Genomic DNA, 13,319 nt, shown 5'->3' with positions numbered 1-13,319 from the left:
AAGAACGGACAACTCCCTTGGCTGTTATAATGGAGTATCTAGCGCAACATCATCATCGCATAATTCCAGCGTAAGACACCGTAAATACAAAAACGGTATAAAGACTCCATCTGAATGAACTCGAGAGTACACGTGTTCGACTCAACACTTGATCGAGTTTTGAGAAAATCCGTTGAATTTTGTACCTGGAAGTTTTCGCGCGCCGCGGCGAGAAAACGAGAGACATCAAGAGCTCGGGTGCCGGCATAATTTTCGAGTAAACTACTCGAGCATCGAGTGTTTCGCGGCTTGACACCGTTTGTAAATAAACAAAGCATCCGAAAATTTCTAAATGCTTTCTACGTAGGTGTGCAGATGCACTAGCCGCAAGAGGAGCTGGCCTTCGCCTCGGAAGCGAGACTATCTCCACGTACCGTATGCACACAGTACCATGACAATCAAGGGTCTCTCGCGCGAACGCGTGCCTCATATTAATGTACACATACGCGCCTCATTACGAGAGTCCTATTTTTCTGCGGGGGTGTAATTTTCGGTGCCATGCGATCACCGCACACGGGCCGCACCGGCGAGCATAAATAAGTAAATTTCCACAGCTCGGCAGGGAGAGAGAGAGAGAGAGAGAGAGAGAGAAAATCGCCTTAATGCCCGCGCGTAGCGCCATTATAAACCCATAGCTGCATGCAGTAGCTGCAATTTCAAGGTAAACGAGAGGTGCGCATGGGTCCATTCGATGCCTCGTGGCTGGGATAGATTTCACCATCTTTACATATGCACATGTGGCGCTATGCCATTATGAAAGCTTTTCCGAGGAAGATAAAGTCCGGGGTTGAAGTCATAAAAAAAGTATATCCGCGAGCTGCACTTGATTGCAGCTCGGGATATTCATCACGGACATTTAAACGAGTGGTGAAAGTTATAGCCCAATGTTAATTGCCCGATCTCGAGCTAGTGTGTACCCCGTAGCTTTTTTCGCTCCACGAATATCTTATTGTATCGTTTAGAAGAGAAATTTATAGTATTTGAAGTCGAACGAAATTAAGTTCCTTATTTTCATCAACGCAAAATTCAATGGACTTCCGAACGCTCTGCAAAGAGGCAGCAGCAGTGCAACAGGCAGCTCTAGCCACGAGGCGATAAAGCTGCTGGCGTTGCCGAGCTAAAATTTACAATCGTGTTCTCTCTAACTGCAGTGGCTTTCCGCGGACATTGTCTACTTATACGGCTGCAGCAGCGTTCGGACACCGCCACCGCCGCGAACGAGTTAATCGAGTTTACCATAAAACAGCATTCGGCTGGGACGAAGAAAAAAATCCCTCCGAGCTCGAAATTTAATAGTCCCGTTGTGTTTGTATGGCTGCTGCTGCTGCTGCTGCTGCTGCTGCTTAGTTTATAAAGCAGTAAATCACGGTAATTGAAAGCCTGTTTTGCCTCGGCAATTATTATCAGTCAAACGGATTCGGAAAAATTTGTGCGTTAAAATCGATATATGTGTACCAAAAATTTTAACGCCGTTCGCACCTATAAACGTTCCTAGGAGTCGAATTGATGCGCTCCGTGAATAACGGCACCGCGCGCGCAGCAACAGATAAGGCACGATTATAGACGTCTGGGTATATAAATTTGCGGCGAGCCAAAGGGAGATATTATATGCCTATTACCACCCAGAACGTGCACTTGAAGTCTTATTTATATGCGAAAAAAAAGGAGAGACGCGCCAGGGAAAATACTAATAAAGCTCAAGGCAGGCAAAAGTTTTGTTACTGCGCGCGAGGCGATTAATTTACGCGTAAACGCGTGAGGTTTACTATCGCGTCGAGAAAAGTGCAATTTACAAGATAGGATTTTTTATGGTCTGATTGCGGGTACTCTGACGCAATGCTCCGAATGCCAAATATAATTGCTGGAAAAAACAACGACGATAATAAGCCTGTTTTAGTGCACGCGTCGAGGCTCTGGTATCACAAATACACTCAAACAAGTACAAACAATTATCTATAAATACACACCGAGGAAGAAAAAGAGAGAGAGAGAAAGAGAGAATCGACCGCCGAGCACCGGAGCGATTAAACATCTCATATACAAATTCAATTTGTGCTGTAATAGAGACAGAGTATACACACGAAAGTGTGTGTATGTAAGATGATTGAAGAAATAGGTAAATATACGCAGTGGCACGAAAATCATAAGCATGCGTGCGATACGCCCAATGAGAGTAGCATTATGAGCATTCCAAGGTGAATAATACGAGCTACTACAGAATACGCCATGAGAGTGTTTATTCGAGTCATAATTGCACGGGTGCTCATCGTTTTTCTCGGAGTATTTTCACTGCTGCTTAAGAAAACGAGTTACATTACACGCCAGTTTTATGCTTGTGCACCTTTTACGAGGCATATTTTTGATCTACGTGCTTGTTTCTGACTATTTTTTTGAAAAGTCCCTGAGCTTTGAATCTGGAAGTAATTTAAAATCCAAAAAAAATTAAGGTTTAAGGTAAAAAAATTGAAAGGTTTGATACCCAACTATATTTAAATAAAGACATATATTTTAATTTATTACAAAAGTAAAAAATAATTACGCATACATTTATCCATGTATAGACATACATTAATATTTTGCGCGTCAGTTTACTTACTTTTGCTAGTGCTGCGCGTGTATATACAGAATCAGTTGTGGGGATCAAGGCAAGGAGTTTTTAATGGTATACTGATGTTAAAGAATTTGAGAAATATTGTTTATACTTTATAGTTAATGTAAAAAAGATGAAAATTTTTCACAATCACAACAAAATCAATAACTGTTTAAAATACTTTATTTTTCTTTGGAAAATTGAATGGTTATTGGGTGAAAGATTTCCTAAAATTTCGTAGAATGTCTCGGGACAAATTTTGCGCTCCTAGAACTTACCACAATCATGCTCTAAGTTTATGTGAGATTTAAGATAACTTTGGTATCCAAATGATTTGTGACAAATGTCACATTCGAAGGGTTTCCTTCTATTATGTACTGTCTTTATGTGAAATTTGAGAGTATCCTTACGCCCATATGACTTTTGACAAATCTTACATTCGAAGGGTTTATTTCGAATGTGTACTGTATTTATGTGTCTTTTGAGGGAACCCTTTTCTCCAAATGATTTTTGACAAATGTCACATTGAAAGGGCTTGATCTGATCATGCACTGTAGTAATGTGAGATTTGAGTTGGCTCTGGTATACAAATGATTTGTGACAAATTTCACATTTGATAGGAATGCCAAGATTATGAGCTATTAATTTGTGGCTTTTGAGTTCATTCTGATATCCAAATGATTTATGGCAAATTTCACACTGAAAAGATTTGCTGCGATCATGAACTGTATCTATGTGAGTGTTAAGGTGAACTTTTTGTCCAAATGCTTTATAACAAATTTTACACTGAAAAGGTTTGCTTCGATTATGTACTGTATCAATATGATTTTTGAGGTTCTGTTTTACTCTAAATGATTTGTGACAAATTTCACATTTGATAGGAATGCCAAGATTATGAGCTATTAATTTGTGGCTCTTGAGTGTGTTCCGGTATCCAAATGATTTGTGACAAATTCCACACTCAACGGGTTTGCTTCGATTATGTACTATATCAATGTGAGTTTTGAGGTGATTCTTGTATCCAAATGATTTGTGACAAATTCCACACTCAACGGGTTTGCTTCGATTATGTACTATATCAATGTGAGTTTTGAGGTGATTCTTGTATCCAAATGATTTGTGACAAATATCACAATCGAAGGGTTTGATACGATCATGAACAACATTTACGTGACTTTTGCGGTCTTGTTGGTAGGGAAATGATTTGTGACAAATCTCACACTCACGTGGTCTAATGTTCTTATGTGTTGTATCAATATGTGCTTGTAGACTCACTTTTCCTTTATAAATTTTTCTGCACAAAGATAATTTAGTTTCAGTTCTTTTTTTAAATATTTTTACTTTATCGGATTCATCAAGCTTCAATTGATCAATTTCTTGAAATCGATAGTTGTTATCGTAATTAAATCCTTTTTTAATTAAAATTATGACCTTTTTTTCATTTAAGTAATTTGTCTGAATTTGGTTTTCTATTTTCACAATAGGTAAGTCATTTTTATCCTCAGATTTGCAGATGGTGGTCGATGAAGACCTCGTTTCAGGTTTCACATCTTTACACTCAAAATCTATAAATATTTTTTCATCTGATTTTTCGTATTTAGACGTACCTTCCTTTATCTTGTTGGCCTAAAATGTAAACAATGTAATATTTTTCATGATAGAAAAACAAAATATAATTTGAATTAAATTAAATTAAATTAAATTAAACTCACTGCTAATTTATAAAACGGAAATTTTTCGGTTTTGAACGAGTCCACTGAATCAAAATTATCTTCGTTGTCTACATCTGACCAACTATCATTAGGTTCTTTTTTTATCCTAAAGAAAAGAATAATCAAATTTGATGAACCAATCGTTTGAAAAAACATGGCATAAACAAAAAAAGTATTACCTAACTGTATCCTGTTTTGCATCCATTGCTCGCTTAATTATAGGTATTGACTCTAAATTTTTACAAAACACACCAAAATAATTTTTGAGGTTATATACATATTTTAAGTAACCAACACTGTGCCTCGATTTTAACGATTTGTAAACACTTACTTACTGCAGGAATTAAGCTCTTTGTTAGCGGCTGTTCGCACTACACTACTACTTAGCTTAGTAACGAGGTGATCCTGTGATAGTTTCTTGCCTTCCCCCTCCACGGTCAACTGATAAGTAGTAATGTACTGCGATACACAGAGGCGCTCGCATGTCACTACACCGAAAATGAAAATTTATAATTTGTATCAATATTAATAATTTGTAATTACGTTTGTTAAGTGTTCAAATGAATGAACGATTAAGTGTTGAATAACCCTGGTAGAAACACCTTTATTCGTTAATTACTTTACATTTACACGTTGGAAGATAATAAATTTAAAAAATTATATTTTTATACTGTTTGTCATATACATTGCACATTTCTCTTATTTAAATTAGACAATTGTTAAAAATTTAAATTAGACAATTGTGTATAGGACACTTACCGAGCAAAATTGGGTAGCTGAAAATTGCATTTTGCAGACTTGATATTAGTTTTGCAAAATAAAAGTGCATTTTTAAAAATACATTGTGACCACCAATACTTTTATATAAGAATAAACTCGCGCGCCAGGTAGTCGTAAATCTTAATCTTAATCTTTAAAATACTAAAATAAAAAAAAATACCAGATTCTCACTCGTTTGCATTGACAAATAGTTAAGCAATTCATCAGGGTCTCTTTCCCATAGGGCTGATTCTTGTTATTTCCGATCGCTTAGTTGCGAAAAGAAACGGACATGCCCATGAAAAATACGTGCGAAGTTTTGATGCATTTTAAATTCTAAAGGCTCGTACATCAAGCGACGCAGAAACACGAAGCACAGCAAGTTTTGAAGGATGAATACACGAGATACATGCGTGCTGTTAGGGTGTGGAAGAATCACCTGTGCCCTTTTATCATATGCGCAGATATATTCGAGCCATCATCACGGACATAGCAAATGCATATACCAATTCAAATTTATACCTGCTGAGAGGAGAAGAGTTGAAAATTTATCAATCTTGAAGTGCTTACCTGTAGCTGTAAAATTAACTGATGTTAAAAGCCTATAGATAAGGTTTTTATAAAAATTAAATATAAAAAATAAAGAACTAGATGCTTTGCGCTGAATAATTTCTAAATGAGATAACATACAAGTTGTTTAGAATTCTCTAAACTAAAAAACGAAACTTTGCCGTTAGTATTAGGCACTTGGGTTGTAATTGATCTGCACTCGAAAAAGTTATGACCTGATCATTTCAGCTTTTTTTTTGTTTCTGATATAAAGTTCAATAAATTCAAAAATTTCGCATGTAAAAAAATCTTAAAAAACCTGATAAACTGAAACAAAATCTGAAATCATTGGGATAATTTTTAAAGACTATCTATCATCTGAATTTTTACAATTTTCATGCAGTCTGTCGACATTTATCAGCAGTTTACAATATGAATGACAAACTCAAGAGAGAACCTACAAATAACCATCCTTTGAATCTTCATCTTTTCTTCAAAAATTTTAAATATTTGCTCGATTAAACCTGTACACGACCTGCTATCTTCTTATTTCTTTCTCTTTTTGTCTACGTATTTGTGGCATGCTATGGATTTTCCTCCGGCAATGAGTAAAATGAGTTCTCGTAGCTCGTTAGTTGAAGATTTATCCGATTACACAGCTGGGCAGAGGAGCGAAATACTATTCAATACATAAAATCAACAGTGGGTACTGCAACTGATTAGCACTGGACCTCGCCTGCGTGTGTGGATATTATTGCCTCTTAGTTATCCACTCTTACCACATAGAGGATAAAAATTTTAATATGAAAATAAATTTAAAAAAAGAATTACTGAAAAAATTTCGGCTGAATGATAAAAAAGCTGTAATAGAATCAACAATTTTAAGTTTTATACATTTTTTATCGATCGAATTACATCTGGGTTACTAGTATTTAAGTTCTAAAAAAAGTTTTAATTTACGAAAAAACCTAACAGTGCAAAAAAGAGAAGCTAACATATCAGGTTTGACACTCAGTTTGTAGCTTTATGATACGCTTCATAATTCATATTGATTGATCGAAAGCATCACGTTCCACAGAGACATCACCCGCGCAGTCCTTGGCGTAAGAAGAAACATTTACTCGCAATGAAAAAGAGTCACACGCATTCTCCACCGATGATCGTGTTTTTTTTTTGCTTAATTATTCGCGTCGCCGTCGAATGGAAAAAAAAAATTAATAACAATTTTTGCTTGTCTTCCATCGAGCGAGGCGCCAACCTCAAAAACGTTCGCAATAAATCGTATGATACGCAGCTCGAGAAACGAAATTCCCCCACGAGGCATCCATGTATCAAATCACGCCCACGCCAGCATAATTAATGCGCTCGTTTAATTCGGTGTTCATCATTTCATTGGGCCGCGCAGAAAAACGAAGCAGCAGCACCAGCGACGCACTCACACACGTGTGCAAAACGGTGCTTTTAACGGATACACACACACATACTTGAGCTCGAGCAGAAGCCAAGGGAGAATGAGTTTAAGGTATACATATATGAGCAATTCTCTAAATGAAACGCATTTTTGGAGGTAGAATCGCGGCAAATTTTTTTTTCAACCTACGCTGATACGGACCCCCGGGAAATGTTTTTGGGGGTTCTAGGAACATGTAACCACGTAGGAACCATTGAAATTTCAATAGTGCTCACTTTTATAGCTACTTTTGTGATTTAGAGGACGAAAAATCATGTTTTCTCGTAAATACGGCTAATTACTCAATTTCTAAGTCGCTGAAAAAGTATCAAAACTCATCTAAAAAAAATAACTGGGTACTGTGTTCGATAGGAAATTTTCTCAGCTTTCCAATGGTGGTCTCAGATTTTCCGATAAGTCGCACATTCACCGAGAAAATCGCCATCAAACATGCCAAGCTAAATATCTCGAAAAACTCGGTTCGGAAAAAGTGATCTTTGAGGTTTAATTTCGATTTTTCCTTGTGAAAATGAAATTTTTCGGAAAATCTGACTGCACCTTGAGAAAGCTGAGGAAATTTCCTATCGAAAACATACCTTCATTTATTTTTTGAGTCGAATTACAATGTTATGCATGGGAATTTCTTTTACTTTGTTCGCTGTTTTCTGTTTCCGAGCTGATTCAGCGCGGTCGCGAGGTTTTCGGCTCGCTGTAATCAAAACTAGCTCGTAATTCCACTGAAAAAATAAATGAAGATATGCTTTCGATAGGAAATTTCTTTGGCTTTCTCATGGTGTAGTCAGATTTTTTGATAAATGTCATTTTCACAAGGAAAAATCGAAAATAGACATCAAAGATCACTTTTTCCGAACCGAGTTTTTCGAGATATTTAGCTTGGCACGTTTGATGGCAATTTTCTCAGTGAATGTGCGATTTATCGGAAAATCTGAGACCACCATTGGAAAGCTGAGAAAATTTCCTATCGAACACAGTAGCCAGTTATTTTTTTTAGATGAGTTTTAATACTTTTTCAGCGACTTAGAAATTGAGTAATTAGCCGTATTTACGAGAAAACATGATTTTTCGTCCTCTACATCACAAAAGTAGCTATAAAAGTAAGCACTATTGAAATTTCAATGGTTCCTACGTGGTTACATGTTCCTAGAACCCCCAAAAACATTTCCCGGGGGTCCGTATCAGCGTAGGTTGAAAAAAAAATTTGCCGCGATTCTACCTCCAAAAATGCGTTTCATTTAGAGAATTGCTCATATAGGTGCGCGCATACTGGCTTTCTTCATTGTCACCATCGCTTATTCGCGATTGTGGTTATATACGCTTGAACTTGATCGATTCAACACACGCACACGTGCACTCGAGCGTCGGCCCGCACGTGCCCAGTCGCGCTATGCGCGCCGCATTATTTCCTATGAAGTTTCGCTGCACACTCCGTACGCAGAGAAAATGCGGATAATAACGGATAAGAGCTTGTTTAGTTAAAACTAAGCAATTTTGTTGCTCCTTTTTTCTGCTACAGGACGTTGGCTGAATCTTTGAGCTAAATGTGTGTGCATGTGTGTGCAGAATCGTGTCAGCCGATCGCGGTTGATGGTACGCATTTTTCGGACCGAGGCGACGTTACTAGGTCAGTTTGTATATAAATACATCCTGGCCATTGTGTGCGGGTACCTTTTTTTAATGTTGCCAATTCATCGACTTGGTATATTCTTATGCTCGCTGCAAGTGAAATCTTCAGCATCATTGATGGGCTTTCAGTCAATTTTTCATATTGTCAAATGATCAACGCTAATGAAAATTCGTACGCGCATCGACTCAAAGACTTGGTTCTTTTTTTTTGGCGAAAAACCTCAGCAGCATAATTTCGGCCGAATTTGCATGGACTCGATAGGTGTCATGGTCAATTAAGGTTAAAGAGCAACAACGAGCCGGGCAATTTCCAAGTGCACATTGTACACCGGATAATTAATAACGCAAATACTTTTCTCGCTTACCCGAAGAGCGCAGCGAAGCCCGCATTATTGTTATTATAAATGCGCATATATACGCGCTTGTTGGCGATACGTGATTGGATTTTTAGCACGATAAATCATCTGTTACAGTCGCGTGGTGTCAGAATGATTGAATTCACGTCGGGGTAATGAAGTGCGCTTGTGCACTCACTTTGCACGGACGATCTCATTTTAATTAATTTCACCTTTCATGTGATTCCGTATGGTATAAATGCCGATCGCGCCGCAATATCATAGACCTAATTCAGTAATGATTGTAATTATAAGAGCTGGCAAGAATTTTGAGATGATCTGACATCAAACATTCAAATATGAGTTGGGAAAATGTACCATCACACTTCATACACCCAGAGCTTCGGTGTTAATGTAATTATCATCTTAGGTGGTCTATAAAAACAAAACTAGATCATCTAGCAATCACATGTCGTTTAAAGATTAGAATAATAATACTCGCCTATCGGCTAATGTGTGAAACACTATTTTCTCATTATTTTATGGTAAAATATCGGTAAACTCACATTTGATGATTTCTTTTTTTGACATAAATTATGCAAAAAATGCAATCACATACTTTAATTTTGAAGCAAACATGAACCAAAACGAACAAAGTCCACTCAATTCAATCCCTGAATTTTAACATTTTGATTGAAAATTAAGGTTTTAATGCTACATTTTAATTCTCTTTTTGCGTTAATTACGCATGCTAAAAATAGACTCCACCGATAGATGGCGAGTACTTTTATCTGTAAATCTGCAAGTGGCAAAGTAAACGTAATTGTTTAAGTAAAATTTTGGAATGGGTCAAATTCAAATGACTATTTGTTTCATTTGAATTAATTTCAAAGAATTTCAAGAAAAACTAAAATGAAATTATATCAACTTCATTTCTGCTACGTAAAATTAAGTTTTATGCTTTTACATTAATTTTGATGTAGTTATTTCTAACAAGCTTAACATTAGAAGCTGCAAAAACGATTAATGCAGCAACTTCGGTGTTTATCGCATTGATGAACACATTCTAGCACAGAAAAGAACTTCGTTTGCGTGAAAAAATCCTACGCAATTTAATTATTCGCACGGTTTTGCAATTCCGATTTCAATTTTGACTAAAATTGAATTAGTTTAAATAAACAATCCGACGACTATGTTCGACTTGAAAAACGATTAATAATCGATCGAATAGTTCGTAATACTTTCTCTCTCAATATTTCATCTATTCACAGCATCTGTATGTCTTTCTCGTCAATCTCTATAATTGATCAAAGGAAGGAATAATTGTTCAAGTGCATACGCGTGCATAATATATTAATTTGCTATTCGACAGCTTAACAAGGCACACAGTAGAGCTTGGGGGCAAATAAAATAAAGTTCGTACTTGAATTTAAAAAATAATCACGTATAACGCCAAGGTAAAATGTGCCGTGTCACTCTATTACGTATTAAAAGTCGCAGACAAATAATAAAACGCGGCGCGAAGATATGAAGTTATCGAGAGTACGTCGTGATGAACAGTCAAAATCGATAAAAATCCTATTAGAAGTGGCGACTCATTCACCGAGATGAAAATTGCGAATTTTCTATTTACACAGTACACGCACACACAGAAGCAAGGAGTTGAATTTTGAAGCATCTAACAATCGAGAGACGTCCTGGATATATAGGGGAGACTTTATAAACGTTTTCACGCATACACTACTTATCTAATCATCAAGCTCATAAAGTAGCCTCTCGAGCATATAGAAATCGTCTAAACGCTCGAGCATTAACGCACCTTTGAATAGGCTTCTTAGAGAAAATCAAGTCCCATAATGACCGCATGCATACAAAGGTTAATAAGTCACATAGAACAAAACTCGTAGTATGCGCATACACACGTTGGTTGGTTCTTTCTTTCTTTTTTTGACGTAATGAGCCCACCCTTGACTCTCGGGGGCTCTCTCGTGTGATATCGTTTCGCAAGCGTATTTGATACATAAACTGTGGCTCCTATATGTGCTGTGCGCTGCACGTCTCCAAACATCGTAGGTCGAAAACTTTCGCACGATCATGAGCAAGAGAGAAAAGAAAGAAAGCCCACCTGTGTGCCGTACTACAGTATATATATGTACTCTCTCTCTCGCTCTCGGTGTAGACAATTGCAAATCTCACCAAGAGCAAAGTTTGCTGCATGTGTATCGAGGCCTTTAAGCGCGAGCGCGACGAAGGTGAAATCTCACTCGTTTTAATGTGTGCATGTATCGGTGTGCGCAGGGAGCAAGAGATCCCTATAATATGTGTCCTGTACCTGTGTGTTTGACGCTGATGCTTTCTTCTCGTGGTAAGTAAAACCTGCTACCACTTCCCACGGAAGCGGAAACTTACCGGATCTTATGCCTATACGCATTTAGGGGTCTTTCTCTCATTCGAGCAGTGTATGACCATCGCGAAACAGAGAGAGAGAGAAGAGAGAAGAAGGACTTTTGATACGAAAATTTCGTACAAAGTTTCGATGATTCGCTTTTGCAGCGGACAGATGCGGTCGATGCTAACCATCGATTCCCGATACAAATTGACGTCAATGTATCTTTCTCTTCGAACGAGTACATAAAGCAGGCAGTGAAAAAACAGCCACTGCAGTCGCTCGAGTTGATATATTTGAGAATTGCCCTCTTCACTGACCCCACTGGTGTTTCGTACGTTACATTTGAATGATTTTTCAGTCGAGTGTGCGTTCTTCAGATTTGCGAACGTTCAAGTGGTCGCTTTGCACACAGTAAATGAGTGGCTCTTTTTTTATAGGGATTTTATGCAGGTAATTAACATATAGTTGGAATGAAATTCTCTCCATCCCGCTTCCCCTTCGATGTACGTACTAATATAATCGGAGGGGAAGAAGTTATATTGGGTCGAGATTGAAAAAACTATTATACGTATGCGGATGCTGCTACTGAGTGTACACACATAGAAATGATAAAAAATCGATTCGGTTTAGGATCATGTATTACATCATGCATAATTCCTATTCTTCGGTTGGATTTAGGTCACATCGAAATGTGTTCGGTACACTTACCATAACGTCATCCTCTGTCGCAGACAACAGAGAATCCGAAAAAAATGATAGTTGTTACTTTTTTTTTTTTGAGAAAAAAAATTAATCTCTCGTTCGGCATTACAACTACCTGCAACGTTCCGTCTGCGCTCGTCTGTAGCTCATTGTTCTCTCCGAAAAATATTTTCATCCAAGGGCGCGCACATATTTGTACATTTTAGAATTTCACCTAAAAACTATCAAAAGATCGGAAGCGTCTGTGTACATTCTCGCAGCATTTGATCCTTTAAAAAAAAAAATTGTTATGAGCGCACAAAAGGCCCAAAGAGTGCAGCAATGTGTACGCGCGCGGTCTTCGACCCTCTCTAGACGCGCATAGAGACATTACGCATTCGCGTTTCATTCAACATCTTCCGGCTACTGCTTTAACCGGAAACGTTTAGGCAGGGTCACGCTCATTTTGTAATTGTGAGCTTCTTACATTGACGCGTGCTGCGATGAGGCACCTGAACGTGTGTGCACTCGCCCAGCCTAGAGCACTACACACTGCATGGAATTAATTTCTCGGATTAGAAGACTTATCGCAAACGATAACACGTGTATCAGTGGAAATAGATCTCGGCTAAAATCGGTTGAACAGTTCTTTTTTCTATTTCCGGGATGCAAAGCGACATCCTGCGACTGCACATAATTTACATACGGCATAATTTGTTTGTGTAATACAATACGAACTAAATCGGAAAAAGATGGGTCGTCACCAAAACATTAAACTTTACAATGCTATTCAGTCGTTTCTTTTATAATATACAAGCACGTGTGAACGATTTATATATATCGTGAAGATTTACCGACATTACTGCATGTATGCAGCAGACATGTGTAGCATGGCTCTTTGAGCATAAGTATACTTACGTAAATGGCCGTTAATCTACAAAATACTATCTTGACCAGAAGGTATACACAAGCACTCTTGTCTGCAGCGAGCGACAAAGAGGGAGACAGAGCCTTCGGGGCTAGAACGTGAGTCTTTTTTGGTAACAATTAATTAAGATTGGCAATCTCAATATTCAATAATGTTTATTATATTGGTCACTGATAGATTTTATTGGGTACGTTTAACTCGTTGTTATTGTTCACTCACGATTAACAACATGCACATAATATA

General features: G+C 37.6%; 1 protein-coding gene across 1 annotated transcript; it reads right to left on the bottom strand.

Moving 5' to 3' along the window:
* Positions 1-3,270: 3,270 nt before the first annotated feature.
* Positions 3,271-4,546, bottom strand: LOC106658551 (zinc finger and BTB domain-containing protein 41-like). Its single transcript, XM_023461537.1, has 5 exons — positions 4,521-4,546; positions 4,342-4,447; positions 3,856-4,255; positions 3,443-3,615; positions 3,271-3,360 (listed from the first exon to the last, which is right to left on the bottom strand). The coding sequence occupies exons 1-5, from the start codon at positions 4,544-4,546 to the stop codon at positions 3,271-3,273; spliced, it is 795 nt and encodes a 264-aa protein (XP_023317305.1).
* Between the last annotated feature and the right edge of the window lie 8,773 nt (positions 4,547-13,319).

The sequence above is a fragment of the Trichogramma pretiosum genome, unplaced genomic scaffold (assembly GCF_000599845.2).
Source record: "Trichogramma pretiosum strain Unisexual culture from Peru unplaced genomic scaffold, Tpre_2.0 scaffold2, whole genome shotgun sequence".
NCBI lineage: Eukaryota > Metazoa > Arthropoda > Insecta > Hymenoptera > Trichogrammatidae > Trichogramma > Trichogramma pretiosum.
This window is presented reverse-complemented; position numbering and strand designations above follow the sequence as displayed.

Excerpts from the sequence above, each read along its gene's own strand:
- LOC106658551 (XM_023461537.1), bottom strand. The coding sequence starts at position 4,546 with ATGGATGCAAAACAGGATACAGTTAG. Across the intron at positions 4,256-4,341 it reads TTCCGTTTTATAAATTAGCA|GCCAACAAGATAAAGGAAGG; the intron begins GTGAGTTTAATT and ends TTTACATTTTAG. Across the intron at positions 3,361-3,442 it reads TCAAAAATCATATTGATACA|ATACAGTTCATGATCGCAGC; the intron begins GTACATAATCGA and ends ACACTCACATAG.